Source organism: Passer domesticus, chromosome 12, assembly GCF_036417665.1.
Source record: "Passer domesticus isolate bPasDom1 chromosome 12, bPasDom1.hap1, whole genome shotgun sequence".
Classification (NCBI taxonomy): Eukaryota; Metazoa; Chordata; class Aves; order Passeriformes; family Passeridae; genus Passer; species Passer domesticus.
This window is the reverse complement of record NC_087485.1, coordinates 8,902,958-8,921,452: the sequence shown is the minus strand read 5'-3', so window position 1 is coordinate 8,921,452 and position 18,495 is coordinate 8,902,958. Positions and strand designations below refer to the sequence as shown.

General features: G+C 40.3%; 1 protein-coding gene across 3 annotated transcripts in view; it reads left to right on the top strand.

Moving 5' to 3' along the window:
- NFATC3 (nuclear factor of activated T cells 3) overlaps window positions 1-18,495 on the top strand; it is a 64,492-nt gene that overhangs the window by 35,127 nt on the left and 10,870 nt on the right. For 2 of the 3 annotated variants that reach the window (XM_064387271.1, XM_064387274.1), the window contains exons 4-10: window positions 1,820-2,019; window positions 2,677-2,849; window positions 3,606-3,746; window positions 5,028-5,083; window positions 5,727-5,853; window positions 7,630-8,676; window positions 17,209-17,310. In XM_064387271.1, the coding sequence (XP_064243341.1) occupies window positions 1,820-2,019; window positions 2,677-2,849; window positions 3,606-3,746; window positions 5,028-5,083; window positions 5,727-5,853; window positions 7,630-8,676; window positions 17,209-17,310 (1,846 nt within the window). The remainder of the gene's footprint in view (window positions 1-1,819; window positions 2,020-2,676; window positions 2,850-3,605; window positions 3,747-5,027; window positions 5,084-5,726; window positions 5,854-7,629; window positions 8,677-17,208; window positions 17,311-18,495) is intronic. The other variant, XM_064387272.1, reaches the window with a different exon arrangement.

Sequence of the window (18,495 nt, the reverse complement as noted above, 5' to 3'; positions counted from 1 at the left end):
GACAAGATGGCTGCTGTAATGCTAAACTAATATGTGTCCTAATTTTCTTTAAACTCCTAAAATAATTCAGATTAATTTTTTAAAAATCAATTATTCATTTGGTATTTAATGAAAAAGACACTGGATTCCTGTGTCAAGCGTAAAAAGAAACTTATGCATGTGTATATATTTAATTGGTGTAACAGTCCCTGTGCTCCACTGTGTTGGCAGCACTAAGAGGAAAGTTCCTTCTGGTCCTGATGTTCCTGTAGTTTATAGTTGACTTCTGACAGTGAAGGGAGAGAAACCTGCCAGTACACTGGCTGTCACAGGAGGTTCTTCACTGTAACCTTTCTAAATGCATGTTTATCACTTTTACTTACATGGGAAGCAACTCTCAGAGTCTAGCCTGTCTCCACTCAGTGACTGATGAGATAGTTTGGTTTGGTGCTTTTCAGCTGAATTTAGCTCTTTTTGTATTGAGAACTGCAGGGATAACATATTTGACAGAACAAAGTCTTTCCAGACTTCTGTTGATTCCTAAATTTCTATTCTTGACTGGGAAAGCTCTAATAACAGTGGCAGACCTGGTAGGTGCTGCCACTTGAATACAGAAACCAAGCTGTACCTTGGATATGGAAACCTGGTGTTCATCTGGTCCATAGAGCTCCCTGCCAGGAGTGATGCACCAGCACTGGGGCTTCTGACTGCTGGGTGTGGGTGTGCTTTGGGCTTTCCTGCCGCTGACTACTGGCTTAAATTACTCTTCTAAGTAGGTTAAATTGACATGTTTTGTTTGGTTTTTAAGTGTTAGCTCTGTAAAGAGCTTGGATAATATTGTTGTGTGACCAAATAACTCTCCCTAGAGACAAAAATATTGACATGACAAAACCACGTTTAAAGAATGACTGTCTGTCCCTCCCTCCCGTTTGAACACAAGTTGATGTCAAAGTCAATGAAACGTAAATCTGCTCCAGTGCAGTTTAGCAATTATGTAACTTGCAGCCTGCATCAATCTGCCAATTGCAGCAAGGTGAAGGAAAATGGGTTTGTAAGAAATACTCTGTAGGCTTCAGATTTGTAATAACAGGGGTTAATGGAAACTGGTGCTACTGTTGTTTACGTTTGTTTCCTTAACAAATTACCCATGTCCTATCATAAAATGGGCTTTTTCTTCTAGTTTCAGTTCATAATGTTTTTCTGCTTCAGTGTTGTGCCAGAATTGCTGCAGTTGGCTCAAGCAACAGGTGGTTTTATGGCAACTGACTGCATTAGTGGTTAGATGTGTATTTGAGAAACAGAAAGGTGTGTAAATTAACATTTGCAGAATTTGGGGGTTTGAAGTATTTTCTTTGCCAAAAATAAACCACACATGATTGCCTAGATATGAATTTAATCTTCTTGTCCTAACTTGATACATTTTTATTCACAAAACTCCTTAATTTTAATAAAATTCCTATTCCATTTCATAGTAAAAAAGCTAAAAGTTTTTAGTATTTCTAGAATCTAGGTACATCTTAGTAAAATTGGTAATTGGTAATTAAAAACAGTACCAGAAACAAACCTATAGCGTAGCATAGCTTTGATTTAGAAATTCTGTAGATAGAAAAATTGCCTTTGAGAGATTCAAAAATAATAATGATATTTTGACATTAATTTATTTCAGTAATTGTTGCCAGTCCTTGTGTTTGGCGACAGATACCTGCAGTCGAGTTTGAAGAAGTTTGTGATGAAATACTACTGACTCTTGACTCTTTGGACTGGTTGTGTGTTTGTAGTGTGCACACACAGATGCAGTGGGAGTCACCTAACGTGTTGCTCTTGCCTGTGCCCTCCCCAGCTGCTGGGCTACAGCGAGAAGCCGGTGAACCTGCAGATGTTCATCGGCACGGCCGACGATCGCTACCTGCGGCCCCACGCCTTCTACCAGGTGCACCGCATCACCGGCAAGACCGTGGCCACTGCCAGCCAGGAGATCATCATTGCCAGCACCAAAGTGTTGGAAATCCCACTGCTTCCTGAAAATAACATGTCAGCCAGGTACATCACAGCATGAGTTTGGTTGCTATGTGTGGTTTTTGTGTTCTTTGTGCAAAGGTGAAAGAAAAGTCCTGTAAAATCAGCGTATTTTCCACAAATCTGGGTCATGATGAAGAGACACATCTCTTAAAGCAAGCCAGTGTGAGAGCAGTCAGAAGTAAAGGAGCAGAGAGGCAGGGAAGCTCTCGTACAGATGTGGTATATGATTGGAGTTATGTGTCTCATATGAATAATTGACCACAGTGCGGAATAGCAGCTGGGATTTGATGGGTACACTTTGTTGTTCTCTAGTCCTTCCTAAACTAGAACTAAATGGTGATCTCTTGCTCCTTGTAAATGACATTTACAATGTTATATAACTCACTTTGGAGGTTAAACAACGTGCAATAACAAATAATCTTTTAAAGGTTCAAAAAAGCACCAGCTGGACATTTACAAGACAAAATGTTTCACCAGTACTTGCTGCTGTTTCCACACCAAGCGTTCTTTTAATCACAGACATTTAAAATAACCCTTAAAATACCATAATGTGGGGGAAAGTAGAACAGCTTCATTCTTTAACAAAAGAAAGGCTTACAGAGTGAACTTTGGCAGTAGTTTGATTGGTTTTCTTCCATTTCTCATGTGATCCATCTGTCCATCCTCTCCCATCTCCAGTATCGATTGTGCTGGTATTTTGAAACTGCGCAATTCCGACATCGAGCTCCGGAAAGGAGAGACAGATATTGGCAGAAAGAACACCAGAGTGCGCCTTGTGTTCCGTGTGCACATCCCACAGCCCAGTGGAAAAGTCCTATCTCTGCAGACTGCTTCCATACCTGTTGAATGCTGTAAGATTGCTCTGACTATACTTATATGCTCATGGTTTCTGTATGTGTCAGTAGTAGTGTCGTTCTGACAATATTTATTGCCAGAATTATGTATAGCAATTGTGTAAAAAGCATTGTGTGTGAAACTCTCAATTACCAAAAGTTAATGTATCTTTAAGTAAAGATGGTACTTGCCCAGTGACAGCCTGGAGGCTTAGAGGAAAAACAAGGTTTGGGCTGTAGACTCAGTGCAGCCATACAGCAGCTTCAGTAGTGCCTGTGTATGAGCAGAGGCAGCTGATACATCTCAGTGAAAATATTCATTCTAAAGCTGATACCATTTCATTGACAGGAGTCTGTACCATGACTTTCCCTATACAGTAATATCTAGTGACCAGCTGAACTTGTAAAGAGTTGATTTGTTAAATACTGGCACTAAGGAATCAAGGCATAGTCTGAATTCTGAATTTCCCCTAGAATTCATTTTGTCCAGAAACTACTAAAGTAATTTTTAATCCAGTACTCCTAAAGTAAAAATTGAATTTGCTGTAACAGTAGAGACTGTTGGCATTCATGTCTTCTTGGTGTTTCTTTTCTCTAATTACGTAATTTCAAAATAATTTTAAAAGCAAAGATAAATCATAGACAAATATGTTTTGTGTATGTAAACAGATGGTCATTTTAGTTTCATCCCTGATTCTTCAAGTTAGAATCATCAAATAAATGTCATTATGATTAAAATTATGAATAATAATTATTCCCTTAATATTTCTAAAGCTCAGCGATCTGCACAGGAACTTCCTCAGATTGAGAAGTACAGCATCAACAGCTGCTCAGTAAATGGAGGCCATGAGATGGTGGTGACAGGATCCAACTTTCTTCCAGAATCCAAAATTATATTTTTTGAAAAAGGACAAGGTAAATACTGTCTTGTTTGGCTTTTTTTTCAAATCAAGCTCAGTACCTGTGCTTGATTTTAAGAAATAAGGATGTTTAAAAAGAATGTTTTAAAATTTTAGTGCAATTACTGAGCAGTAATTGCGAAGTTCATTTGGGCACTGATCTGTGTGCTGGTTGGCAGTTATTAATGAAGTAGTCCTTCTGATTCAGGAGCGCAGAGGGTAGCTAGCTTGGAACCTGTGCATTTGAAAGATGCTGTTAACAGATCATACCATGTATTTGCTCCTTATAGTAAAGATATGAAAAAGTGAAAATGGGATCTAATTGAAATGTAGTATTTGGCATTGATGCCATGTTACATCTGATTTAATCAATGCATAGGAACTGACTCCTTAGTTAATGAAAGAAATGCTAGCTAGAAAACAATAAAACATAAAATCTGAACAGCTTAAATTATCATTTTGGTGACTTAAGTGTCTGATTTGAGCTTACAGCAAAAAAGTAGCAAAAGAAATTATTAAAAACAAAAATTTGCAAACCGAGTTCATTTCTTCTACATCTTATTATTTCCTTACATATATAAATAAAAGTGATGTCATTTTTATTAGTAAATACAAAATGCTAGGTAATCATGTGTTCTGCCACACAAGCTGAACCCCTCCGGAAGAGGCAGAGCTGCTGCTGTGGTTCCCTGGTCACCTGTAACAGCACCCGGTGGCAGAGAGAGCTGGGTGCAGGGTGCAGGGTGTGGGTTGTGCCAGGTCAGAGCACACGGAGGCTGCCCAGGTGATTGCCCCTCCGGGCAGGGCTCCTTGCCCAGCGTTGCACCCCGGGCTCTGCGGGTTCAGGGCGGGGAGCCCGCGGGCACCGTGACCTGGGGCCGGGCCGGGAGGGGCGGCCTGGCTATCGCTGCTGCTGCTGACTCAGCCTCCAGGTCATCAGTTTGTTTGAACAAGCACAAGTGGCAGCAGCAGGTTAAGCACCCTTCAGAAAGGTTTCAGAAACACGAGGGGAGAGCCCTTCTGTCCCCTGCCAGTGCTCGGAGCCTCCTCTGCAGCTCCAGCACGCTGGGGTGCAGCACACAGTCCTGCACAGCAGGCAACTGCAGTGCCTGTGCTGCTGAAACTCCGAAAGCATCTCTCCAGTTTGTTTACAGTCTGTGCCTGTCAGTTTAACAGCCTCTTCATGACTGAAAATAAATCCTGTTTTATATTAAGTATTTAAATATTTTGAAGATTAATTATTAAAGTGTTAAGAAAATGCTTTTTGCTTGAATTATTTGTGAATTTCTCTCAACAGATGGACGACCTCAGTGGGAGGTAGAAGGGAAAATAATTAGGGAAAAGTGTCAAGGGGTGAGAAACAATTTTTCTTACTTTAGAAAGTTTATTTTTTTTAAATGTGAAAGTTGATATTTTCATTGTTGTTCTGAAATTTAGACTTCATTTGTTAAAGTAAGTAGATCACTGACTAATTCAGACAGACAATTGGAGACTTCTAAATTGTCTTAACACTATAAAGTAGCCATTAAGAGGATGCTTTGAAGGAACTGGAAATGGCATGCTTGTTGTGAAAGCAATGAAAAAAAGAACTTGAAAATTAAAAAGCGGAAACTTAAGATAATTTTGCCAACGTGACAAATTACTTCCAGTGCATTAAAACTTACTTTAAAACCTTAATGGTCCAAAATGCACTTTTTTAACTGCTAGAAGGTTTTGCTTTTTTTTCCTTTGGCAGATAAGCAAAGCATCCTTTAGATGGTATGTCTGTTTAATTAAAGCATTATCTTCAGAGCACTTATGTTTAAAAGAAAATAAAATTCTCCAAATAAAAGTTTGCCTGTAGTACTGTTTTACTATGTAATGTGCATGAACTTGAAGTTTGCCAATTTCAATATATTAGTGTTTTAGTTTTATCATAAGTGTTTCCGTTTTTCTGTAATTAATAGTTTCATTTGCATTTAATGTGTAAAACTTCTTTATTTCAAATTTCCTATAGGCAAACATCATACTTGAAGTTCCTCCATACCATAACAAAGCCATCACAGCTGCAGTTCAGGTGCAGTTTTATCTCTGCAATGGCAAGAGGAAAAAAAGCCAATCTCAACGTTTTACTTACACACCAGGTATAGAATGAAAAATGTAAAACCAGCGTTTTATTTTGTTTTTTAAAGTGGACATACAAAAATACTCCAGTCTTGTTCCTTTGACAAGTACATAGGATTAGCTTTGAACTGTTTGTAAAACAGTTACTAAAGCTTGTCTAATTAAAAAGCTGAAATATAGAGTAATAAGCTCCAGTACTGTGACTACAGCTAGTTATTTCCTCATTACACTTTCTACACAGTAATTTTTACATTCTATGTTTCTTTGAGAATGATGCTGAAGCTGCTGTCAGAAGCTGCTCTTGAAATAGCCCTGGTAATGACACGATGGATAGTGAGATCGTAGAAGAACAGATTTGTGCATTTTTTTCCACTCTCAAATGTCAAAAAATTTAAAAAAAACAGGTTTAGATACAAGGAAGGTCAAATGATTTTTCCCCCACTCTGGATACATCTGCAGTTTACTGAGACAAATCAGCTTGTAACTTAGGCAGAAGTAAAAGCAGGACATGTTGACTGCAGATGCAGTAACCCAGCCTGTTCCCTCCCACTCGGTGTGAGGAAGAGCTTGCACCAGACGTGCAGTGCCTGCTCCTGTCCTGCCCTTGCTTTATTTCAGCTGTGTGCCCATTTGGAGCAGTCAGAATGCCAAAGGTGCCAGGGATGTGGGGACCCTTTGGTGCCGCTTGGAGCACTTGAAGTCAGATATCTGAAGGAGTCTTTAAAGCCGGATACAGATATTAATATAAACTTCTTAAAACTTCTGTATATGCTGACAAAGCCAACTTCCATTAGTTAACACAATTTAAAATAGGCTGTGCTCACTTGTTGTGCTCTAAAATTACCTACTTTTTAAATTTAGGCAGTGTTACTGAGGTGTCTGGTATGCCAAGTACATGTTAACTGTGTTATCAGATTTCTGTGCTATTTGTCAACTGTTTTTCAAGAATATCAGCTCCTAAGATAGTTACACATCTATATTTTTGTTTGAAACACCTCTATTTAAATGGTGGAACGAAATAAGTTACTACTTAAATAAGAAACAAGCTGAATTGTAACTGCAGCTGTTATTACACAAGCACTTAAAGCACTCTATATGTATTACAGTTCATTTGAGTGTAATATTTAGTTAACTGTATCTTATGGAGTAGTGAATGAGCATTTAAGTGTTAGCAAGTACTTAAGATCAGTATCTTGTTGTGAGCCTACCAGTAGTTTAAAAAAATAAACCTATAACTGAAAGTGTGTCAGTTTGTAGCTCTTGTAAGAACAGTTGCTGCCATCACTGAAATTGGGGGATGAGCTTAGAGCTGCTGTAATTAAAACATGGTGCACTACTCAAGATAGGGTGTGTGTTGCCAAAGTTCAGCTGTCCTTGTGATCAGAGTCTAAGGAAGGCCTGAAGCCTGCTAAAATTGCCTTCACCATTTCCTAGTGCGTGATACTGAGCTCACATCTGCCCATCTTCAGTGGAGCCCAGCAGCAGCTCCCCCCTCTAGTGACAAGAATGTCCTTTAGATGAACTGGCCTTTCTCTGGCTGGGTTGCAAATGTCTTTAAAATCATCCATTGCATAGGAAGATATGCTGGAAGGGGAGATGCTTGCCCTTGCACACCTGCTGGGAGAGTTGTTCTGGCTTTGCAGGGTTGAGGTAGCAGGCATAGAAACAAAGGTGAAAGCAGAGCAGAAGGGAAGCAATGACACTAACAGTGCTGTAGTGGTTGTTAAACAGCAGTTGGTGTGTTTGTCACAGGGAACAGATGGGCTGCAGTTGTAAGACTGTTTTACTTTTTCTAGTTGTAATGAAGCAGGAGCACCGAGATGAGGTGGATTTGTCTGCTGTTCCATCCCTGGCGCTGCCGCACGCGGGCAGCGTCCAGGGCCTGCACTCAATGCGAGCCCAGCTGCCTTCACCAGAGCAAGGGCACCCCCACGACAATTTGCTGTCTTCGTCGCCCAGGAGCCTCGTGTGTCCCATTCAGCCACCCTACACGGCCATGGTGACCTCGGCAGTGCCACACCTGCCACATATGCAGGGCAGAAACCTCAGTCCGAGTGAAGAGTGTCACGTTTTGCCTCCTGCCGTGGTTCAGTCTTTTCAGGTAACATCAGCACCTCCTGTGAGGCCTTCTTACCAGCCTATGCAGCCTACCGACGTGTACAATGGACAGCCTGGTCTTCCCATGAACTCTGCCTCCAGCCAAGGATTTGATGCGATTTCATTTCCGCAGGACACGGCTGTACCTCATTTGATAAATCTCAGCTGCCAAGCTCTACCACCGGTGCAGTTCCATTCTTCAAATCCAGGCTCCGTGTCAGCATCAAGTCCAGCAGGACACCCCCTGGCACATGCAGCTCATTCGGGACAGTCATCTGCTCACCTGCCATCCATGGGATTCCACTGTGCGGGCGCCGGGCAGGGCTCCATCCCCTCTGCCATGAGCCGCTCCCTGGGCCAGGCCTCTCCGCAGCTGCAGCAGGTCCCGTACCACTCTCCCAACCCAGCGGCCGCTTCCTCCCCGTCCCCGACAGCTTCCCACCCGCTGGGCCCCTCGCCGCTGTCCGGCCCCTCTTCCCCCCAGCTCCAGCCTCTGCCTTACCAATCTCCGAGCTCAGGACCCGCCCCGTCGCCGCCGCCCGGCAGCCGCTCGGGGCAGCACTCGCCGCAGGCCGCCAGCCCCGCGCTGGGAGCGCTGGGCGCCGTGTCACCCCTGGGGCCCCACGCCGTGTGTGACTCATCCCCCTTTGCACCCGAGGGCGCAGCTGTGCACATCAAACCAGAGCCTGAAGACCGGGAATTGAATTTTCAAACCATAGGACTACAAGACATCACGCTAGATGATGGTAAGTGGATATAATATTGCAATAGTGGGGTTATAATGGGCATTAAACTACAAAGTGGGTGTGGGAGGGTTTTTTTTCTTTAGAACACACTGCTCTTCCCAGAAGGAAACCTATATCATGGAGTCATCTTTTTGAGTCCAAAGCAACAACTTGTCTAAAACTCATTATATTGGCTGTTAATTTGTAGTTCTACAATTCAAGCATTTTAGTCTATTTGCCCACAGATTTTGGTTTTGTCATAAAACAAGGCTTGAGGATCAACTCTTACACATTGACACCTTGTATTCAAGAAAGTCATTTGAAGTCTTTTCTGATGTGTCACTGATATGTTTCAGTAAAACTCATAATATGATATCTATGTTGCATAGATGTAGTTTGGAGTCTTGTTTCTTGGAGTTGTCCCAATTTTGAAGGGCAGGCTGGTGTTTTGATAATCTATCACATGCATTTTGGCACTGTCTTGGTCTCCTCACAGACAATCTGTAGATACCTGTCATCATTCAGCACCTCTGCTCACAGTGGCTGTTTGCTTTCTCCACTCTGACTGCCTTTTTGAGAAGTTCACTCGTTTAACATAAACAGAACAAGGACATTATAATGGCCAGAACAAGGCCAGGCTATAAAGGGCTGTATCGTAAATATTTGGACAATTTTTTTTAAATTTAGTTATTAATTAAATAATTATTTATAATATTTTCCAACCAAGTGAAAAAAAAAAGTCAGATCCTAAACATCAGACTATTTGAGGTGTAGATGCAAAGCAATTTAAATAATATGTCATGCTAATAAAGGCTGGAAGAACAGAAGGCCTGGCCTTAAAAGTTGTGTAAAATGTGTTTGGTTTTGATGAAGGGAATCATGCCAGTGTCTCTTTTCTAAAGTAGCCATAAATGTTGTGGTTTGGGGTTTTTTTAACCATCCCTAGTAATTACTTAATTGCATCAGCAGTAGAATAAAGACTTAAGTGTAGGCCATCTGTTAAGTATCTGTGTCAGTCCCAACTCCCTGCATAAATGGAGCTTTGCTATTGTTACCTCCAGACAGAAGTAATAAAATTTGGTAAGAAATGCCTTTAAAGACATGGCATAGTAGGAAGGAAACAAGAGAAACCAGTCTAGTTGAGCTTTCAGTTCAATAGCCACCTTAATTAAACAAAGCTCTCTTTTTAGAAACACTGTTTATCAATCAACTTAAGTTTATTTAGAAAGGAAGGAAGAGACTGATTCTGTCAAGGACTTGTTGAGGGGAGAAAAGCAAGGCTTTGTGAAACAGCATGCAGCAAAAAGCTAGCATTTTATACTTCTGTATAGAGGAACGAGAAGGAAATCTAATGCTTCAAGAAGTGTCAGGTTAGAACCTGCCTTTTTCTCATCCTTCTTCTCCCCACACCCACCAAAAAAAATAGAAACAAAATATAACTGAATACTGTAGTTAGACTGTTCACAAAGCAAGCAGAAGCGTTAAGCACTTACGAACATCTTGGCAGTTTGTTTATAATTGTTCAGAAATTAAAATGGATGCACAGCAAAAAAGTTTTTTTCTCTCTGTCACAAGTATTTGTTGCTTTTTGATACTATTTCCTTTGCTTAGCACTGAAAGTACTGCCTGGTTCCTGTGCTGACAAAGCCCTGGAATCACAGGAGAAGCTCTTGGAGCCTCACTGAAAGCCTGGCCACTTGCTGATGGTTTAGAGTACAATGAACATAGGAGTCAAATGGCCACAGCTTAATTAACTTCTTTTTTTAAATGATTGTTGTAGAAAATTGAAGAAGTTCTGATAACTGCTGATAACTTCATGTATGGAAAATGGAGCATGGATTTAAATGCTGGACTTGCCCTTGGCAGCAGCACTGGGTTTGTGAGCAGTGCCTTTCCCTTCCATGTTGCCGCCGTGCAATGATTTCCTGGGGGTTGGGCTTGGGGCTTGTTTGCATTTCCAGTCTGCAAATACAAATCAGATGTTGAGCATGAAACCTGCTGTTCCAAAAGTCTGCAAGGGCACAGTGACAAGAAGCAAAGCTGCTCAGTTCTCTCAATGTGAGTGAATACTTCCGCTGCTTAATCAGCTTTAAGGGAAAAAAAACCCCATGTTTAGACAAGAACACTTTTTTCAATAATTTATCTGACATATTACTCTGGTTTAAAAAACAATTCTAAATTTTTTTTTCTTGTATGATTGAATTTTAGTTTCTGTACAAATAGCACCAAGCACAAATAGCAAATAGGCTATTCTACAATAATGTTATAACAATTAAAGAAAAAAATCCAAACATAATTACATGCATAAAATGAGTGTTGATACAATATGTTCTCCCAAGTAATACATCAAACCTGAAAGCTCTACTTAGTTGGAAAATAGGTTTTTGAAGGTTACCAATTAAGGCAAATAAACCTCTCAAAATAAAACACTAAGGCAAAGCCAGTTGAAAATTCTTTAAATCATGTCTGGATTACCAGCCTTAAATATTTAAATCAGTAGTCTTAAAATAAACAAAAAACTCTGAATGCATAAATTATCTTCTTTCTTTTAAGTAATGTATACTCTTTCAAAATTAAAATAGTATCTATTTACTTGCCAAGAAAATAAAACATTTCAAGAAATACTTCACAAAATTTCAGTGTAGTATGGAAGTGCTACCCCATGATAAAGTAAATCACAGAATTACTGTGTAGCTTGACAGAATTGGATTTAAAATCCCAAAAAAACAAAATCCCAATTAAAAAGACCACAAAATTGTGAAATCCCCACCCCACCTCCAGGTGTGATTGTGTGGATAATAGTTACATAAATTCATTTAAGTAAGACCCCTAGAAATTACTCTTACTGCCTCTTCAGCCAACATTCAGTTGTTTTCTTAAAAATACACCAAAACCACCTCCAAATCACTGCATATTCCAGAACTACAAAGCTACTTCATCCAGCAGTGCTCAAGTCAAGAGCATCTGGATGAGTCCTGATCCAGCATCTCCTGGAAAGTGTAACACATTTGCAGCTTCCCTGGCAAGTCCAAGGTGTTTGCAGTGACCAGATGGAGAATCTTTGGAAATGCTGTTGTTTTCCCTTGCCCTTTCCCTGGGCTCTGTTCAGGCTGTGGTTGAACACAGGTTACACAGTGGAAGGGCAGGTCCTGCCCATGTGTCTGACAAAGGACTTTCCTTCCTGCTCCTTTCTTTTTTTCCCCCCCATACTGAACTTTATGTAACTCTTCATTGTCATGTTTTTCAGGAGGACCTTGTTGATATCCTTAGACTTTTCTAATCTCCACCTTGAATTTGCTTTTATGTTTTGTTTCCCCTCTTCCTATCCTTGCATCCTACACCTAATTCACTTGAAACAAGGGATCAAAATGCATGAGGTCACATAGATACAAAATTCAAATTACATTATAAAAATATTTGAAGCAGAAAACAATTTCAAAGTAGTATTGTGTGCTGCTACTTCAAAGGTATTCTGAAAAAGTTCTCTTTTCTGCTTAGGTTTTGCAGTTGTCAGGCTGCACAAGCTCAGAAACTTTTGGGCTGGAACTAACTAAAGCAGCTTCATGCACTTTTATTTGTTCCCTCTACTTTTTCTATCCCTTGGTGTGTTGGACCTTTTTTCCCTTAGCATCTTTCAGCAAGTCAGCCCTGTGGCCAACACCTCAGGTTAACATTTCCCTGGATATAGACAGTGGAGTTTTAGGGCTGCAAATAGATATAAACAAGGCAGCTGAAGTGACAGGAAACAGGCAGCTGGTCATTTCTGGCCTTTCCCATATCCATCATCCATACTGGGCTCTGCTGCACACCCATCTAATAAAGTTTTTTCCCCACTTGAAAGAAAAGCTACTCAAAGTTAGACTCAGTCTGGTTATATGAGGTCTCATTAATCTCTCTGTTTTTAAAAAGTGCTTCTAATGTAGTGGTTTCCCTATTCCCACTGTCAGGTTTTAGGTTTAAAACTCTTCCAATACTGTTGATTTCAAATTTAATCTTTTGTGGTTTGCAGTTTAGGAGGGAGTTTACCTTGGATTTCATGGCTTTCTACAGTGATGAGATTTCTAACAACACCTGTATTTAACCATTTTTAAGGTATTGTTTGGCTGTATTCAGCAAATCAGGATGACCTTCTACTAATCCTCTTACATTTTGTTACTCATTGCATCTCCATTACATAAAGCTGGAGATTAGAAAAATCCGTTATGTGCATTTGCTATAAATCATAACCAGAAATCCCCTAGCACTTAGTGTATATAAAGCAATAAGGCTGCTTTGTCAGACACAGTCCATGTAGAACTCTAAGCTGTTAGCATTCATTCATTTTAATAGTTCTGTGATAATTCTCTAATTTGTAAGTTCTCTTGCTGAGAAGCTCAGATTATTCTGATCTTGTCTAGAAGATTTGTACATCTTTGCAGGCAGCTTTTTAACTGTAGCTTCAGCTTAATTTTTGGAGAATAAAAGTGGTGAGTAATAAGAAAGTATTGGAGAAGGACTATACTTTGTATTTCTGTCTACATTTAAAACTTATTCATTAACAGATCAGTGTTAATTAAGGCAGCATCCTGCCATTGGAGTTCTGCAGAAGCACAGAAGGTACTGAATGCTGGAGTCTGGTGTAGTGTGGGGGAGAGCAGCTCAAACTTGAGCTTTACATTTCAAATCCAAGGTGTTTTTATTACCTCCTGAGTACAGAGTGAAATGTTGCACCTTGCAGTGTGTCCAGCAAGGCCAAGGACTCTGAGCTTCACTGTGCCTGGAACTGTCAGAGCAATCCTGCACTAAAAGGCATTCTCAAAACTCTACCAGTGCAGACTGTTTAGTAAAGTTCTGTTCAAACTCCTCCTTTCTTAGCAGTCTCATTGTTAAATCTGTATTGTCAAGCAATATGAGACAGCAGTAAAAAGCAATCCTGCAGTGGGATGTTGAGGTGATAAGGCAGAATCTGAAATGTATTGAAAGAGAATGGAAATCTACTTTGAGAAATGTGTGTTATGAACAAAATGAAGATCCAGACCGAGCAGTAGTCTAAAAGCTGAAGGGTGGAACAGTGAGCAGAGGTGAAATGCTTTGCATCAGGGCTTGTCAGCAGTTAAAGGGTGATTTGACTGTATCTTTTAAGGGATTTGCTCACTGTGTCCATCAAACTGTGTCAGTGAGGCATCCCAAGAAGACCAGTTACAGATTTCTAATGTGTAAAATTGTCAGCTAAATCCTCAGGTGTTGATGCCCAGCTGTCCCTGGGAGAGCCACAGAACGTATTGTAACTAATGCAAAGTAAATGCAAGTAAATGCAAAGTAAACTCAGTTGACTCATCACTTCCAAAAGATTCCCATTCAAGAATTAGAAGAGGTGAGAGACTTCTTCCATCAGTGCTCCTTGTGACTAGGAAAAAATCCACACAGACCCTTCAGCATCACTTTCCACTGCACAGCCCATGTGTCCTCTAGAGCCAAGACTAGTGCTGAATTCTGTGTCAGACTCAGCTCTCTTCTTATGTGAGAGAAAAGGTAAACATGACTGCAGTGAGTTGGTTTCACCGGGATACAGAAATGCAGAGTGTGACAGCATAGCCAAGCCATGAGCAGGGTATTTATTTGTTACTGCAGCAGATAATTGCAGAGCTGGTGCTGTGATTCTGCAGGTACATTTTGTTTTTCTGTACATAATGTGCACAGGAAAACTATACTCCAACATTCCATACAGTTAATTGAAAAAAATAAAATAGTACTACTTAGTGAAGTTGGCATTAAACCTGAAATTACTGAATAAAGCCTAGGACTTGGAATGGTGAGCTGCCAGGCAGCCCCCATGTCTGTGGTGGTTTGCCACAGCAGCCATGGCCTGACGTGTGACAGGTTTGGTCTCAGAGCAGCACCATCAGCACAGACCACTGAGGGTTAATTAGAGCCTGGCAGCTTCTTCGTTTTTGTTAGGGAAAGTTGACACTTGCTGGTCATGTGGAGTCAAAACCAGGCTAAATATACTGCACTAAGCAATGTGACATAGTTGAAGAGATTCTTCACATAAATTCAGCTGGTAGAGTTGTGTCTGGAGCTGACAGAAGGAGGTGTATGTCCCAGGAAATGGGTGCTGCACTCTGCCCATAGGTTGCCTTGAGGTTTACTGATCCTTGTTACCTCTGTCAGGAGAGCAGTTCACTCACCTGTCCTCTAAAACACACATTTTGGATCAAGCTTCTTTTTGCAAAGCATAGTTTTAAAAATCCACTCTCTGCTACTCACTGAAGCAGCACTGCAGACAGTCATTCATTCTAGAATATTCTGGGAGATTTACTCTTCTAAAACCCGTACATCTTCTAGGTTATGTCCCACAGCCTGCACATCCTGCTCCAGTTCAGCAGCAGTAAAGGATACACAGGCTAAACTTTTAATCAGATAGTGCTGCAAAAACAGGAAGTTAATTGACTCCTGTAGGAGGAGATCCTGAAAACCAAATGGGATGACTCCAGGAGCTCTTTGGTCTGCCTGTGTCCATAACAGAACTGTAATTTTAAGTTGACTTCTTGCTTTGACCCAAACTGGGCGCTCATAATTGAAGGTTTAAAGGTTTTCTTAAGCTTTCTTTACTTAAAGACTGAGTCAGGACAATGAGGTCATTCAAAAAAGTATGAATTTTTGATCTGTTAAAGAGACCACCAGGTGTCATTTTTCTTGATTTTTGTTTCAACTTCCTAGTTTTCATGTTGGCTTTATATTCTTTGGGTACAGAAAGCTTTCTCAAAAGTTTAGGGTATTACAAAGTATAAAGGTATTTTTAATGTCTATTTTTCTGGTACCTCAAGTTCTGCCTAATGTGTGTGTGTAGAACAAAATCTTTGTGCTGTACCACACAGTTGAAAAGGCTGTTGTTTTATGTCCCACGTTTCCCAAGCAAGAAGCAGTGTGTGCCTGAGGGCAGTGCATGCTCTGTTCCAGAAGGTGCTGGCTGGAGATGTTGTGTGTGCTGTGCATGGCACAATTTGTCAGGGATTGATAAAAGCAAACACTCACCACTGTCAGCAGCTTTGGTAGTGCACGCAAGAACCTCAGGATCTTGCTAAGTATGAAACTAATTAGAAAAATTGTTCAGAAACATATTTCCCTGCCAGAGTGACATATAATCCTTACTGTATAAGCTGTGCTGTCCTAATGGTGCAGAGGCTGTTGCTTTATAAGCTAATGAACTGCACTGCTGTCTCTGGAGGCTTTTTGGCAGTGTTTGTTGTCTGCTCTTTTGAAAGATTCACCTTTCTAAAGAGGGTTGTTGGTACAGTTAATTTGTTTCCTCACAAGGCAGTTTCCTGCCCATCTCCCTGGATTCATTAGGTCTTTATTTAAATATCACTTTCTTGCCATTTCTGCCATAATTGATGGGGGAAAATGATCTTTTCTTATCTCCTATTATTTGACAAGAATTTGTCCTTAATTTACTCCTTTCCTTCACAATGGCAGCGGATATTTTCATTGAAAGCCAGATAATGCTTTCCACTTCCCATTTAAACATGTGTAACTTTACACTTTGAACAATTAAGCATAAGAAGTCACCCAAAGAGGTAATTTGAGCTGCTTGAATTTCAGAAGGAAGTAAGAGTAGATTCCTTTGTTCTCCCAGGAGTCATCCCTAAGCAGGGCTTAGATACCATGCTGGCAAAACAAGTGTGTGCCTCTATCCAGAAGGCACAAATCAGCCAGGGTCCAGAGTAATTTTCTTAATTGTGTTAAAGCCTAGTTGACTAAATTTGCAACCCTGTCTTAGGCAGGGAAAAATACAAATCCAACCCTGTTGTAAGCTCTGCCTAGCCGCTGATCACAATGAATAAACCCAGACTTGTTGGTTAAAATAATGAATACACTATTTGACATTGATTTTTCCTCTAGGAAAAGCAGTTCCATGAAATGCAGCTCTGCACTACCTGCAGGGTTTCTCACGTGGCCCAAGTGAGAGGGAGCCACCTGTGCCAAGACAAGACTTGGTGCTGTGCCACTCGGGCTGTGGCGGCCGCACTGCGGAGCCGAGCCTTGGGCAGGGATGCGGTGGGACAGCGAGGGCAGCCACAGCCCCCTGGGCCTGGGGGAGAGGCAAATGGCACTGCAGGTTCTGTTCACTAGGACTCCTTTGCCTGCCCTGGAGTTGCTGTCAAGTGCCACAAGTACTTCTAATTTGACGACAGTAAGTAAAGCAAATTGAAAAGACTGAAGGAGGAATGTTCTAAACGCAAATACTAAAATCAGATTTAAGTAGTATATATTCATGATGATGCAACTATGCGGACATCCAAAAAAATAACATTACCTTTATGGCTCTGGCTGCTAAATAAATGAAAGTAAATATACAAGAAAATATACCAGATAAGTGATACTGTTTTTAATAGGCACTCTGATAACTTATAAATAGTTACTTATGTCACATACGCAGTGTTTGTGAATGAAACGGGGTATTTAAATTTAGCGCTATTAAAAGAAAAATGAAAATCACTTCCTGGTTGAGTGAACTGTAACTTCTTGGTTTAGTCCAGTCAGTAGTTATGTCTGTCTTCTTCTCTGACACAGACAGTTTTATCTCTGACCTGGAATACCAGCCATCAGGTTCAACAGAGAAATGGACTCAACATTCAGCACTCATGTCCAACTCCTTTGTGGAAAATCTAGAGGGTGAGTCTGCTTACTGCAATGCTTCAATGTTTGAAATTGGAGCACAGAGGAAAGGGGAAAGTGTTGTAAGAGTTTTAAGAGCTGCAAGTGAAAAGCACTGTGTAATGCTGAGGTATTGCTATAACTGGACACCTGTGTATTCTGAAATAGTTGGAAATTTAGCATTTGTGAACCAGGTGTACACTCATTCAGTAAAAACCTCCACTCAAAGTATACAGAGCTGCCACAGAACTTCCTGAGTGCTGTAGGATCTAGTAAAATAGCAGAAGAGGATATGAAAATCTTAAGCCAAATATGGGCAAGGTAGAAGAGTGGCCAGATCAGTTAACTGAGAAATTTGGAATGTTTCTTTTTCAAAAAGATGAAGCAATGTCAATGTAAATAGATGGCATACAGTGGCACGCACCTCCAGTCAGAGTATTAGGAATACAGGTTCATAACTAGATTTAGAGTTGAATGTGCACTATAATTGGGTAAGAATATCTGCATTTATTATTTCAGCTTCTTTATTTCACATATAAGCAAGATAATTAGGCCCTATGACTCTGCTAAATACTAATGATATTAGAAATTGTTGCATGGTCTATTGGTCTTGTTTGTGTTTAGACTTCAGTGGTTTTCACTTCATTACAAATATGCCTAAAATGCCAGAGAGCTATACTGTCCTTTTTCTCTCAACACATTTACATTATAAAGACTTATAACATGTTCTGCTTTCTCCATAGATTTGTAAAGGTTAATAACTGTAAATGTACAGTAAATTTGGTAACAGTGAAACAACCAAGCTCTTTGTAAAACTTTTACACAATTACTGTGTAGACTGATCCTAAGTTTGCTTATGAAACTGAAATAAACCACACTGGTCTTTTGCCCAACTTTCAAGAAACTTAATTCTGCTTTCCTTACCTATCAAAATGTTATTAGTAAGGTAAGTAGCTCCTGTTTGGAATGGCAAAGCCAGGGAAAGGACTGTACACCAAGCTGACATTCCTATGTCTTGAAACAGCAAATCAATTACTAAAATATGAGTTATAACTTAGATTATTTCAGTGTTCTGCACTATATCCTGTGCAATTCAGAGTCTGGTATGTTCAGAATAATTGTTGGAGAGCAGGAGTTCTTGAAAAATGGAAATTCAGGCTAATAATAAAATAACCCTCAAATAGCAGTATCCCCAACTGAAAA